General features: G+C 39.1%; 1 protein-coding gene across 2 annotated transcripts in view; it reads left to right on the top strand.

Annotated features, from left to right (window-relative positions):
• The window catches only part of USP (UDP-sugar pyrophosphorylase), a 285,855-nt gene that overhangs the window by 114,380 nt on the left and 155,733 nt on the right, over nt 1-15,742 (top strand). For both annotated transcript variants that reach the window (XM_089391942.1, XM_089391943.1), the window contains exons 5-6: nt 13,453-13,593; nt 13,823-13,922. In XM_089391942.1, coding sequence (XP_089248068.1) covers nt 13,453-13,593; nt 13,823-13,922 — 241 coding nt within the window. The remainder of the gene's footprint in view (nt 1-13,452; nt 13,594-13,822; nt 13,923-15,742) is intronic.

Raw genomic sequence — 15,742 nt, 5'->3', positions numbered from 1 at the left:
ATATATATTTAGATGAACAAACTATGAATTGAAACTTCTAGAAATTTATTTGAAAATAAACTAGAACTTTCAAACTCTAGAGCTTACTTTCAAATCAAATGCTAATACAAGATAACTTTGCACTAGCAACTTTACAAGAATATATGGAAAATGAAATACTTCTTAACATAGACAGATTATACCAATAACTTGTTGATTTTCGGGTAGCATCGGATGTGCTCTAGCTCCAAAATTTTGTGGAGGGGCAAGAAGACATGAGATCTCCAAGACCTATAAATTGTTTGGTGAAATTCCACCCGGATTGTATTTTATTAAAATAATTGATATTTTTAATGGGGTTCCTAAGTCTAAACTTAGGAAAATTAAAATATTAATGGGTATTAATGAAAATATGAGTGAGAAGCTTCTAAAAGACAAGTATCAAGTCAAATTTAATTGTAGCCATTGATTAGAGATTAGATCACGATCGTTGATTTCTAAACAGGAAAAGTATAAAGGGAGGCTTGGGGTTAGTTGGAAAACACACACAGAGAGAGAAACACTTGAGCTAATTCAAAATTCTGGGGCGTGGTTTGCTGAGAATTTTAGAGTGAGTTTCTAGTGCAGAGAGGGGCAAAACACTTTTCATAAGATAAACTAAGTGAATCCAAATAACTAATGAGAGTTCCTTTGAAGGTGCTCCAAGAGTGGGCTGGTGCCCTAAAGACTTCCCTTCACACTTGATTCAACAAAAAATCTTTTACAATATTCAAATCAAATATTAGTCCATATATATTTAGATAAACAAACAATGAATTGAAACTTCTAGAAATTTATTTGAAAATAAACTAGAACTTTCAAACTCTAGAGCTTACTTTCAAATCAAATGCTAATACAATATAACTTAGCGCTAGCAACTTTACAAGAATATATGGAAAATGAAATAATTTAAAGCATAGAAAGATTATATCAATAGCTTGTTGATTTTTGGGTAGCATCGGATGTGCTCTAGCTCTGAAATTTTGTGGAGGAGCTAGAACACATGAGATCTCCAAGACTTAGAAATTGTTTGGTGAAATTCCACCCAGATTGTATTTTATTAAAATAATTAATATTTTTAATGGGGTTCCTAAGTCTAAACTTTGGAAAATTAAAATATTAATGGGTATTAATGAAAATATGGGTGAGAAGCTTTTAAGAGACAAGTATCAAGTCTAATTTAATCTTAGCCATTGATTAGAGATTAGATCATGCAAATTCGAATTTCCCAAGTGGAATCAAGAATCCCTTAAGCAAAATCGAATTCCATGATTAAATGACAAGTTTATATGGTGGATATTAGAATATTCCTATTTAGTATTTAATGCTCATTCTTTTTAGCTGTTGCTATTTGTATTCTTTTAGCAGTTTCTTAGATGAAACTGAGTGTTTCCATATTCTACATAGAAACCTGATGTTCCTATTATTGTAAATATCTCTGTATTATCATTGAGCTGTTTGCTCATTCCAAATTAATTCATTCAACATTCTTTTATGGTATCAGAGCGAGGTTAAGAGATTTCTTGAACAGTTATTCTCTCTGCATCTTAATCTCTTGAGTCCTTTCTAAGGTCGAGCCCTCTGTAAGCCAGGTAGCCTTCACTGAGTCTTAGCCTCGGCTTTGCTCGCTGTGATAAAAGCTTACAGTCGTCCATCTCGATACAGAAATGGATTCTTCTCCTGCATGATCATTTTTCTGAGGAATTAATTTTGTGGCGGTGACTGTTTCGTGGGAGCGGGATTTTTTTTTGGCTGGCCAGTTTGCTTGGAATCGTGAAAGTCATTTTTCTGGTTTGGAATCGTGAATCGAATTTGGCTATTTTCTTCTACGCCTGGCGGCTACTCGAACTCAACACGTATCCACAGACATTCACGTGGACTACTTTTCTTTGGCAAAGGTGACCCAGGTGTTTTCTCTCATTCAAATCTCATTTGTTTTTGAAAATCGGAGTCGTGTAATTATTCTGGATTGGTGATCGAGCTGGTCTGAAAATACGCTCTGCGTGTTATGGGCAACAGTCTATTTGTTTTTTGAACCCCTGTCACCTCATCGTGGCTCTCGTAATTAAAGACCGATAATTAACCAGCAGCGTTAGAGGCTCGAACCCGTGGATATTTGAAGGGTTATATTTCAAACCCGTGGATACACCTCGGACCTGTGGAACTATACCACGGAACGTAGCTGAGACGTGAAGCATTTGACGGCTCACGTGGGTCCACTTTTGTTAAATCTACGTATTTGTTTTATCATCAACGGTCCTGTTTGCCGGCAGTGTTTTCCCAATCAGCGGATTTTTTCCATCGTGATCATGACAACCTCCATTACAACTCAGACTTGAAATCACCTGTTGTAGCTCGGATTGTGGTGCAGCTCCACGGACCTGAGCATACCTGTGACACCTGTTTATAGCTCGGACATTGCAGCAGTATACACTTGTGGTAGACTTGCATTCTCAGACCTGTGGGAGACTGTATTCTCAGACCTGTGCTTATCTTAGGACAAAACTCAGATCTGGACAGAGAAAGGAACCTCAAACTTTACCTTATGATTTGGACCTGTCACATTTATTAAAGCTCTGTCCTGTGTTATTTGTTACAGCAGTATTGCTATTGTTTTAGACTGGGGAGATATTTTTGCTGGGTAAATATTTTTTTCTAGCAGAACAAAGTCTGTTTTTAATTTACACCAGGATAAACAGGCAGCTACATTTTTTTTGTGTGTCAGACTTCTGTATTTTCTTTGGGAAAATGGCCACGCTCACCAATCTGATGTTAGAAGGAAATCAACGCTTTAATGGCAACAACTATAACATTTGGAAACAAAGAATGTTGACCATTTTTGAATACAGGCGTCTTGATCAGCTCATTTTGGGCAAAGAGCTTCGTCCCGGTACAGCTGGGACCGATCAAGATAAATTTGATGATCGAAATCGAGAGGCTGTTATGCTTCTCAAGCTCTCTGTCGCTGATGATCAGTTACCACAGATTCCTTCTGGCAAGACAGCTGCCGAAATCTGGCAACAGTTGAAAGAACTGCATGAGACATTTTGACAAAAGCAGAGCTTTTTTTCTCAAAAATCAGTTGTTCTCCATCATGATGGACGGACATATGTCTTTACATGAACATCTCAACAAAATTAAAGACATTCGAGATTAGCTCGAAGCCATTGGTCGGACCATGGAGGAAGAAGATATGGTAGTCATTACTTTGAAAAGTCTACCGAAATCTTATGAACACTTCATAGAAACACTCAACATTACCACCACAAATGTTGATCTGAAGTTTCCAGATTTATGTACCAAACTTCTGCAGCAGGATCGGTGGAAACAACAGTTTGGTAGTAGTGCTTCATCAGTGTCCTCGGAAAATGCATTTTCTGCAAAATATCAGTCCTCTCAGTCCTTTCAGCAGAAAGGCTCCTCTCAGCCTTTTGATCCTGCTAGGAAGAAAAGTGTGCAGTGTAATTACTGTCACAGGTTCGGTCACATGAAGAAAGATTGCCGACAGAGGATTGCTTCTGAACAGAGGAAACAGGGAGGGCCACATCAGAGAGCAAATGTTGCAGAACATTTCGAGCAGACAGAGTCTGCCTTTTACACCTTTATGGCTAAAAGGTCTTCAGATCCTGTTCCTTCCTCTGCATGGTACATTGATTCTGGCGCATCACGTCATTTCTCTCACAGGCGTGACTGGTTTATTGACTTCTCACCTTTCAGTGATTCCGTGGTATTTGGCGGAGGTGAAAAGTACACAGTAGCTGGCAGAGGTACAGTTCAAATTCAGTCTGGTGGGCGCACACTTATATTTCTGAATGTATACTATGTTCCTGGTATGGAAATTAATCTGCTATCTGTCAGCCAGATTATGAGGAATTCTCCTCAACTTGATGTAGTGTTCAGTGCCCACAAGTGCTCCATTATTGACAGGGAGACTAGTTTAACAGTTGCTGTTGGCCTAGAGGACCATGGTCTATACAGGCTACTTGACACCGATGACTCTCCAGAAGTGGCTCTAGCAGCACGTATCTCTCCTATCAGCACTCTATGGCATCAGCGATATCGGCATCTCAATATGCAATATCTCTCTCAGCTCTCTCGGGAGGGACTTGTGTCTGGATTACCTGATATTCAGACTCAGCAGTTGGGGGTATGCAGCGCCTGTCAAGCGGGAAAGCAACATCGGTCTTCATTAAAAAATGGAGAATCTTGGCGCGCATCTAAGGTACTTCAGTTACTTCATGCTGATATTTGCGGTCCTATGAATACAGCGTCTATCACTGCTTGCAAATATTTTTTACTTATTGTAGATGATTTCAGTAGAAAGATGTGGGTATATTTTAAAAAAAATAAATCTGATGCTCTTAGTACCTTTCAGAAGTTTAAAACCTTAGTGGAAAAAGAATCTGGTTGTAACATCATGACCCTTAGGACCGACAATGGGGGGTAATTTTGTTCTTCAGCGTTTGCCAACTTCTGTGATATTCATGGTATCAAACGTCAATTAACCACTCCTTACACTCCTCAGTAAAACAGTGTTGTCGAGCGTCGCAATCGCACGGTTGTTGAAATGGCTCGTTCCATGCTACAACACAGGAGTGTTCCAAACAAATTCTGGGCTGAAGCAGTATTTACTGCTGTTTATCTTCTTAACAGATCACCCACTCAGGCTGTTACAGGGAAGACTCCTGAAGAGGTTTGGTCTGGCCGTAAGCCTAAGATCAGTCATCTCAAAGTATTTGGCTCAGTTGCATATGTTTGGATTCCAGCTGCTAAGCGCTCTAAGTTGGATTCCAAAAGCCAGAAACTCATGATGACAGGGTACAATGATCATCACAAGGCCTATAGGCTGATAGATATAGCCACTGGTCGTCTTAGCTTCAGTCGGGATGTAGTATTTGATGAAGACAGAGGATTCTTTCAGTCTTCTTCTTCTGAGGATTAGCCTCACAGTGTTCTTCTTCCGGTCGGTCCACCTGATGGGAGGGATGATGTAGCATCAGTATTTGATAATACTCTATCTGAGCTTCCTCCAGAAAATAACCCTCCTCTTGCGGCCCCTATTGCTCTTGAGTCTTCTCCACCTCCTCCTGATATTGGTTCCTCTACTCCTGATATTGCTTCTTCTAGTCTTCGGCCTAAATGGTGGGCTAAAACCATTGGTGATCTCCGGGATGATGAGCTCCTTGAAGGTAGAACTTCTAGACATAAGAACAGACAACAGTCTACAGTCAATTTTGCTCTTATGGCTAACCTACACAGTACTTTTGAGCCTCAAACCTATTCAGAGGCTAAGGGTACATCTGAGTGGGAACAGGCTATGGAAGCCGAATTCCAGAGCCTTCAGAAGAATCACACATGGACACTTTCTGATCTTCCTGCAGAAAAAAAACCCATAGGTTGCAAATGGGTGTATAAAGTGAAATACAAAGCTGATGGAACCATAGACAAGTATAAAGCTCGTCTTGTGGCTCGAGGGTTCTCACAGAAGGAAGGCATTGACTATGAGGAGACTTTTGCTCCTACAGCCAAGATGAGTACCATAAGGCTTATGCTTGCCCTAGCAGCTCAGTTCAATTGGAAAGTTCATCAGATGGATGTAAAGAGTGCTTTCCTAAATGGTGATCTCCAAGAAGAAGTCTACATGACGCAGCCTCCAGGATTCAAGATTGCTGGTCAAGAACAGAAAGTGTGTCGGTTAGCTAAAGCAATCTATGGATTGAAACAAGCTCCTCGGGCTTGGTACATGAAAATTGATCAGTACCTGACAGATCAGGGTTTTCAGCGGAGTCCATCTGATGCAAACCTGTATATCAAGCATACTGGTGATGATATCTTGTTTGTGGTTGTCTATGTGGATGACCTTATCATTACTGGCAGCTCTGCACATTTGATCCATGGGATCAAACAAGATTTATGCAGCACTTTTGAGATGACTGACTTGGGACTTCTTCATTACTGTCTGGGGGTTGAAGTTTGGCAGACTGAAAATCAAATCTTTCTCTCTCAGTCCAAGTATGCCAAAAATCTTGTGGACAGGTTCAGAATGCAGGATTGCAAACCGGCCACGACTCCTATGGAACCAGGACTCAAACTTTCAGCACAGTCATCCTCTCCCCTTGTGGATGAAACTTTATTCAGGCAATTAGTGGGCAGTCTCATCTACCTTACTGCTACCAGACCTGACATCAGTTTTGCAGTAAGCTACATTTCTCGCTTCATGTCAGCTCCTAAAGCTGATCATTGGCAAGCAGCAAAGCGTGTGCTACGATATGTGCGTGGCACTTCTGATTATGGTCTCCTATACACTCGAAGTTCCAAACCTATACTCCGTGGTTACACTGATTCTGACTGGGCCGGTTCGGTTGATGACCGTAAATCTACAGCTGGGTATGTGTTTAATCTAGGATCCGGTGCTGTTACTTGGACTAGTAAGAAGCAACAGGCAGTGGCTCTCTCCTCAACAGAAGCAGAGTATCGGGGAGCAGTTAAGGCATCCTGTGAGGCAGTTTGGCTTCGACGTATGCTTGCAGATATGCATGTTTCCCAGACAGGGCCTACTTCTTTGTTTTGTGATAATTAGGGAGTGCTCAAACTTGCCAAGAATCCAGTCTTTCATGAACGAACAAAGCATGTGGAAACTCATTGCCACTACATTCGCCAGCTTGTTGAAGACGGCTCAGTTCAGTTGCAATATGTTTCCACAACAGAGCAGCCCGCCGACATTTTCACCAAGCCTCTTGGTCCTGATAAATTTGTAAAATTCAGAGGATCTATTGGTGTTGTAAATAGATTGAGCATTAAGGGAGGGTATTAGAATATTCCTATTTAGTATTTAATGCTCATTCCTTTTAGCTGTTGCTATTTGTATTCTTTTAGCAGTTTTTTAGATGAAACTGAGTGTTTCCATATTCTACATAGAAACTTGATGTTTCTATTATTGTAAATATCTCTGTATTATCATTGAGCTGTTTGCTCATTCCAAATTAATTCATTCAACATTCTTTTAGTGGAAACCAATGTGGGGACAATTTCCCATAAAAATCTCTGCCAAATATTCTCCCAAATCCTCGCAAATGTGAATTAACTCCACAAATTTGAATATCCCAGTAAAAAGCTGCTGCATTTATGTCAAGAAATTCGATTTCCTTGAGGGGACCATGTATTTATGATGCAAGGTGCCAAATCATCGTCCAACTTGTCCTTTGACTCACTACTTTGATTTGAGATAATTTCCAAGTTATTTCCATGTCATTTTGTCACTTGGAACAATTTATTTCTCTCCATTTAATTTATTTCTGGTCTAATTTATTGTCAGATTTCCCACTAAACTTAGGAAAAGCGGGTTTTGAATGTCTAGAACACATTTTTAACCCCTCAAAGTGTGCCATAGTAGAAAGTTGAGGGTGATAGGTGTAATTTTTAGACTCATGCCCCATACAACTTCTCTAGACATCACTTATTACATTTCATATACAAATTTTATTCTAATTTCCGCCCCGCCGGAAATTAAAAAAACTTAAAAAATGACCCCTTAGACCTAATCAAATTCCATGAATTTTTTTGTGTGATCTAGTATGGTAATATACAATGACCCTAGACACTAGGTCTCACCCAAGGCCTCACCATCAAGTCGTACTCCGACTTTGGGGTTATGCTTGGAGGAAAAAACTCAATTAACTATTAAGTCCTCATAAGGAGAAGATAATTAACCAGGTGAAAAAAAACCTCCTAGAGTAATACTCACTTGATGATAAGGTCCCAGGCCACCCAAGCCTGTTACATGGCTCGACTCCTCATACTAGTACCATGTTTACATTGTCCCCGTAGGGATTGTGGAATTTGAGTACAACAAAAAAAAGATGAGAAGCAAAAATAGAGACGAAAAACTCTGGTGATATGATGATCTTTGATGGTACAAGCAACCTTTGGTACATCCTTGGGCATGTAGTCTTTAGAAAATCTTTAGGTGCCACTTCAATGGTCAACAGGTAGCACAACAAGATTTGCAGTAGGATGAGGAGGACAAGCTAGGTTGAGAGAAGATAGATCAACCAAAGCCACCCACCATAGGAGGAAGAAGGCCAAGTGGGCCGAGAGTTTGATCCAAGAGGCATAGGAGCAGGTCGGGGCTCCTAGCACCATGTTTTGGTAGAGTAAACAACCACAAAGGTACACAAGTTATATGGCACTGATGACAGAGTTGGTGGACACCGAGCCTCCTTCTTATGAAGAGGCAACTTCTCAGCAAGTTTGGCAGAATGCCATGGTGGAGGAGTATTCCTCTATCACGAAGAATGAGGTTTGGGAGGTTGTTCCATGACCTGAGGGGAAATCAATAGTTGGATCCAGATGGGTGTACAAGTTGAAGCATGGAGTAGATGGGAGTGTGGAAAAGTTCAAGGCTAGGTTTGTGGCCAAGGGCTTCTCACAGATTGAGGGCATAGACTATGACGAGACTTTTTCCCTAGTAGCACAATATTCATCCATTAGGACTATTTTGGCACTTGCAACATAGATGGGGTGGAAGATTCACCAGATGGATGTGAAGACAAGCTTCCTCAATAGAATTGTTGAGGAGATCTATATAGAGCAGCTAGAGGGGTTCGAGCAATTCAGTAGAGACACATATGAAGTTGCCTAAGACCTTGAAACCACTTAAAAATTTATCCCTAAACATGAGTTTGGTTAGCCTCTCAGACTCAAAGATATACCACAGTTATGCTCACGAATCAACCTTAAATAGCTCGGATCCAGACTTAGCAAATGTTTGAAGGATAACCCTTGGAAATAGCCTTGAAAGTTTCCTTTAAGCAACCTCAGATTAGACTTTGTAAGCTTTAGGTCTTGCTTCAAAAAACAGACCTCTGATCAAGCCTCTGAATATGGTCTCGGTCTAGCCTTTAAAGGAGTCTATAACAGTGCAAAGAGGACTAGGGTACAAACCATCGAAAATGCCATAGAACAAGTTTAAGAGGTCCAAAAGGGGTTGCCTCAAGATCTGGAAAATAAGCCTCCTTAAGTGCTAAAAAAATAACCACATAACAGTCCTCAAACTGAGATGAAATGACCTTCGAATATGCCCAAAGATTCATCGAACCTTGCTCATGTATGCCTCACCGCAAAGGGCCAAATAACCTCAAGTAGAGCCTCAGGAAGGATCCGAATTTTGGCCACAAAATAGGCCTTTGAGCTAGTGTCAAACTAGACGAATTTATCCTCGATTTAGCCTCATAAAACCAATGAAGAACCAAACCAAAAGATGATCAAAGAACCACAAAGATACCCAGAAATACTTGGCCTACTATTCTGATCAGCGTGAAAATACAAGGTCTCACAAGAGCAAACGAAAAATTTAGAAAGATAAGTGTGTAAAGTGATGCTCTAGGATGAATCTGAGCCCTTATTTATACTAAATGAGGGGGGCTTCTTGGGACGGAGGGGGCGGGCGTTTGAGATGTCCAATAGGCCAAGGAGGTGACATTACAACAAGCCAAAAATTAATTTTATTTGAAGTCCGACCTCATTCATGCTTAATAAACCCAATTCTCTTTGATGTATAATCCTTTTGAGGCTGATTTGGAACAACCAAGATAAATAAATATTTATTGAAATTTTATTTGAATATTAATTCAAATTTTATCCTGTAGTAGAGCTGCCTTTTAATATTCAATTTGGGGCTCCTTTACCACATAATGGGGCTCCAACTTTGACAAGACATATCTCCTCAAATATGAGGAGTTCTGTGGTGTGCTACCTACCATTGGAATCAACATGGTGGGGAGAATCAAATGGTGATGGTATTGAGAGAAAAAACATTGATTTTCCCAATCATTTTCCTGGTTAAAAGTGGGGATTCTTTTGGCTGTTGTTTGGGTTGACAACAATGACAACCACATTCCAGCAATCCCGCTCCTTTGGCATTGATGGCAACACACGTTCTCCCCTTGGGACTGCTTGCTCCCCTTGACTCCATGCTTCTGATCTTCCTCTCCTGATTTCTCTCCCCCTTTGACAAAATATCTTCCTATATCTTCCTGCAAAGTGCCTTTCTCCCCATGTCTGCTTGGCATGAAAGAATACATATCAATGTGAACTTGGTAGGATCTCGAGCTTTTGTTGAAGATACTCAAATGTCTCTCATTGTAGAGGCTTGGTGAAGATGTCAGCTATTTGTTCCTTTGTCCCAATGTATACTACCTGATATTCTTCTTTGTAACCTGTTCCCAAAGAAAGTGATATCTGATAGGAATATATTTGGTTTTTGAATGCATTACAAGATTCTTGGAGAGACTTATGGCGCTAGTGTTGTCATAGAATATCAGAATGGGCTTATGAAACTTCACTTGGAGATCGTGCAAAGTTTGCTTCATCCAGAGGACCTTAGTACATCATGCTGATTGTGGCTAGGGTTTTTGTAGTAAAGTCTGTACCAGAAAATAAGGTTGACTGAGGGCATATGGAGGATTGTTGAAGCAGGCTGTTGTAGGTTTAAGGCCCGACTGAAGCATCTAAGGAGTGCTTGTAGAACGTTGACCAAAATGCCAAAGGATTGGCATAGGGCTACAAGAACATGCACCACTAGGTTGAGGAGCAGTCTATTGGTGGACAATAAGTAGGTGTGGGCTGAAGGGATAAGCCAAAATTTGAGAAGTTGATCCAAATGTTTGTTAGGTGGGTGGGAAGTTTGATAGAGATCTAAAGGGAGCTAATCTTTGTATGACAAGGAGGCAAAGGACAACCAAGCACATCAAGGGCAAAGAGGAAAAAAAGGGTTGGCGGCAAAGGAATGCTGCAAGTAAGTCAAGTTATTTTGTCTTTGTTTTGATGGGAAGATTGAAGGTTTGAAGGATTAGACCTCAAGCCCTAATTGTATTTTATAGTATACTAGGGATACTAGTTGTATTAGGGTTTCATAAAGGGCCATAATCCTTCGTATCAGAGCCCTAATATTTTCTTATTGATGGACTAATCAGAAACACGTTTTGGCCTCATAAAACTTGTGTATTATTATTGATTTCACTGCTCTTATATTTTCGTTGTGCAAAGTGATGTTAGTTGAATACCTTTAGTGTGTTTATGATCAAGTCTAGACATAAACAAGATCTGGGGTACAAGGGAAAAATCAACACGATGGCGGGTTTTCAGGTGGTTTTGGAGGAAGCCTGGGTTGCTTTCCTTCCAAAACAAGCCCCCTTGGCCATAAAACCAACCCCCCCTCCTAAACCCTATACTTAAACAAAATATCTAACTCAACCTTAGCAATACCAACAATCAATGGTAATGCTAAATTCTAAGAGTAAATTTTAAAATTACCATGAATTGACTTAGGATGTCTGAGGGTGGTTCCGACATCACTGGATTTCATATGGAGAAACTAGAATTTTAGATCTTACTCAAAATTCAACAAACTAAATAGATTTCAGGATTTCAAGATTTGGGGGATTGCAATTTTTCCATTTGATTTTGTCTTGTGTGAGGGTATGGAATTAGCATTTAATCAAGAGCAAGAAGCCCTTTATGTACCTTGATGTTGGTGATATTGATTGTTGAACTTTGTTGATGTTGGTGGTATTGATTGTTGAAATCCTCTACCATGGCCTTAACAAAAATGCAATGTGGAAAAAGTCGAAGTCGGGATTAAATCGGCAAGGGTTCAAAAGTTGAAAGTGTCGTTAAAGTTGGGAGTTTTTTGAAAAAGTCGGCAAAAAGTCTACAAAATTAAAAAATACAAAAATATTCATTTTTAAAAAAATCCTGACTTTTTCAATAAAATCACAATTTAAAAATAAAAAATAAAAAAATCGTTAAAGAAACTACCTCATTCACGATGTTTTGGAAAAAGTCCCGATTTAATCCTGACTTTTTCGATTTAATCTCGACTTTTTCACTGGCAAAAAATCGGCTGATTTAATCGGCCAGCCAAAAAAATCGCATTTTGGGGATTTAATCCCAATTTTTTCCCGAATTTAATTGAACGACAGAAAATTCCCTTGCTCTCACTGCTTTTCGATTTAATCCTGATTTTTTCCTGGGATTTAATCGAACCACAGAAAATTCCCTTCATTCAAAGCAAAATAATTGTTTAGGCATGCTAAGCTTTTTCCACCATATCATAAGGTTGAGGAGATGAACCCTTCACTCAAACCAAAATCATTTTCTAAGCATGTTAAACTTTTTCAATTTCTACCATATTATAAGGTTGAGCAATCCAAGTCTAAAGACTTAGAGCTAGATGATGTTTATGTAGCTGTTGTTGATGATCCCATTCCTAGTAGTGGTGAATCAATGATGAGTTTGATGAGTGATCATGTTGATCAATGATTTGTAGTAGGCTGGTGGCCTTATAACTTGTAGCATTGTTTTTGGACTCCAACATCCACTTAGAGCCTCATTGATTATGTATTTTGTTGTTAACATGTATTGTACTCTGCCATTTTGATATATTCACCCTTACATGGTATATAGATGAACAAATGTTGCATATTTTTTCTCCAATAGTTTGGAATCACAGTTTGAACTCTTAAAGATAATTTTTCATTAAAAATTAAATAATTTATGTATTTTTTTCCATATCTTGTTCATTGAATCCGGTTTGATCCAGTTTGATCCGGTTCCGGTTCGAATCCCGGTTAAATAGGTGGCCAGTTCAAAATCCGGTTCTGGTTTTTAAAACTATAGTATAAACTATATGTCTGTTAATAACTTCAACCTGTGCTAGATGTTTTGAGTGTGAGAAAGAAAATAGTAATGATTGTTTGGAAAGAAGAATTTTTATCAAAATAGAAAGATATACCAGTGTTGCGAACATCTGGATAACATCCCGGTTTTATCTCGAAATCACGATCTTTTGGCCTACCCGATGTTTGCCGATTTTAAAAAATATTTTGATGGTATCTTAATTTTGCTGATGTTTGCCAAATGTTTACCGATATTTTCCCGATTTTTATGGTTTTTTTGTTTTAAGGACCCTTGCCGATTTTATCCCGATGCCGATGTTCTCAACATTGAGATATACAAAGCAAAAAACAGGTAAAAGGCAAGAGGTAAGGTGAATACAGCGGAAGTTTTTGTTACTTCTATTACGTACAAAAAATTTATGCCCATCTAAAACAACTGACCAGCTTATGTGTCATAATTGCTTGAAAGAGTAGGCTATATATTCATGTTGGTCATTTGAATAAGAATGCTTTAGATTAAGGGTGATAAACTATAGAGATAGAAATGGTGACAAAGTCTGACTAAAAGTTCTTTGCCAGTGGTATATCTAATAGATCAATTGAGTCAATTCAATTATCGTTCCAGACTTCCTTAATCTCATCTGGCATCTAATGATCTCTATCTTGCTTCTTTCCAGAATTATGGCTCATATTACAATTTCAAATTATGAGTTGTCTCCCATGTTGGTACGTTTTATTGAATAACTTTTGTTTGCAGGTACCAGCTGGTGAGGTGTTGTCATTTGGTGATGAGAATTTTATCAAATTTGAAGAAGCTGGGATTAGGGAAGCATGTGATGCTGCATTTGTTCTTGTAGCAGGGGGACTTGGGGAGCGTCTTGGTTATGGTGGTATCAAAGTAAATTCCAGTCAAACACATTCGTGCATTTCTTGTTTGAAGTTGTAAAGAATTGCAAAATTGAAAATGTTTTTTGAAAAATCTGGATGTACTCTGTTTGTGTTTTTACAAGGTTACAGGATTGGCTTCATGATTCTGAAAATATTTGATATCTTTATATAGTCATGTTCTTTTGACTGTATATACCATCATTCTTATATGGAAAATTGAGTATGTGGATATGTTACAGTTGGCACTGCCTTCAGAAACAACAACTGGAACTTGCTTCTTACAATTGTATGTAGAGGTTATACTGGCTCTCCAGGAAGCTAGCTGTAAACAGAAGGAAGGTAAATTTTTCTAGTTCACCAATGATGCCTAGAGATATAGAATAGATAATTTGAACGCAAATATTCAGTTTATATAATAAATTGCGTTTAATGTTTACTATATTGATTCCGAAATATTTTATTTGAATGGATTGGCACATGAATCCTTGGACTTTGGATGTGCCTAATCGTTGTACAGAAGTTATGCAGGGCTTGGGATGTTCTTAAGATGATACATTTGTAGCAATCTCTAAAAATTTCCAATTTCAGATTTTGAGGGCTTAATTACAATATGCTTTAATCATATATGGAAAAATGATTTAGCCATTGCTTTGCTGTGGGAAATCACTTGCCAGAAGTTGACATTGTGAGATTATTAGTGTCAAAGGGGGCTAAGGTATTTTTGTGTGGAGTTGTACCATGTATTTTAAATTATTAAAGTCATGTGTCTAAAAGTGACTTTATGGGTAAAGTACTAAAGTTCACTTTATAATATTAAAGTGACTTATGTTTAAAAAGCTACTTTATATGAAAAAGTGCACCAAGGTACAAAACTTTAAAAGTACTAAGAAGTCTTTTTGAAAGAAGGGGACCACATGTATGAGGGGTCAAGTGGGGGATTGATCCTAGCAATTGATCGAATGGCTTGAGATTAAATCTCAGCCATTAGATCCTAGGGATCGGGTTTCCATCTTTTTCAAAGAGACAAAAGGGAAAAAGGAAGTATCATTCTACTTCTAATGACTTTTTCGCAAAGGATAGAGGAGAATGGGAGAGGAAAGAAGAGGACCTCGATTTGGAAGGAATCCAAAGGAGATGAGCTCGAGATTTGAGTGTATGAGGGCAAGGAGAAAGGAAAAGGAAGCTCCAAGAAGCAAACCTTACAGCAGTGAGAGCAAGGGAATTTTCTGTGGTTCGAATCTTAGGAAGTTGAATTCAAGGCTTCGGAAGAGGCTTGAATCTCTAAGGAGAAACCCTCTTCATCTCAGCACCCAGGTCATATTATTTTCTGGGTTAAAGGCAGCGTACAGGGATCATATTTCTCTCGCTACAGGCAGCTAATAAGAGGCTGAGATTCTTGGGCCTGAGATGTGAAATTTTTGGGCCAGTCAGAGCATGATATGTGTTAGTTTTTGGTAGCATCGAAAGTGCTCTAGTCTTGAAAATTGTTGGAGAGGCTAAGGTACATGAGTTCTAAAGAACCCAGAAACCGTTTGGTGAAATTCCACCCGGATTGTATTTTGTTAAAATAATTAATATTTTTAATGGGGTTCCTAAATCTAAACTTAGGGAAATTAAAATATTAATGGGTATTAATCAAAATATGGGTGATAATGATCTAGAAGGCGGATCAAGTCATGTTTTAATCTTAGTTGTTGATTAGAGACTTAATCTCGGCCGTTGCAGTCTCAATAGGAAAAGTATAAGAGGAGGGTTGGGGTTCATTTAGAAACACAGAAAGAGATTGAGGAAATCGATTTTATGAGGTGAGAACTTCTTAGGAGGAAAATCGATTAGGGAGATCTTGCAGTAGAGGGGTAGTGAGATTTTGGGAGGACTTTCTCGAGAATACAAGGCAGAGAAAGGATAGAAGACGTCCAAAGGAGGGTTGACGCTGGCCTACGCAGTTCTGACGCAGAGGCAACACAACCAGTGAGGGGAAGTCGAATTTCTGCAAAGGGAATTCGAAGTTCAGGTGTCGGAAGCCAGGGTGTGAGACTAGAGGCAATAAATTCAAATTCTCTGCTAGCAGAAGATCCAGAGCAGAGAGGCAACGTAATACCCTGGAGGAGTGACGCAGAAGTTGCCCAGGGTGATGTAGTTTGACGCAGAGGCCATTA

Source organism: Pinus tabuliformis, chromosome 1_1 (genome assembly GCF_031772625.1).
Source record: "Pinus tabuliformis cultivar Carrire ecotype Pingquan chromosome 1_1, CPIR1, whole genome shotgun sequence".
In the NCBI taxonomy this organism is placed as follows: domain Eukaryota; kingdom Viridiplantae; phylum Streptophyta; class Pinopsida; order Pinales; family Pinaceae; genus Pinus; species Pinus tabuliformis.
Note: the sequence above shows the minus strand (reverse complement) of the source record. Positions and strands in the feature narration are given on the sequence as shown.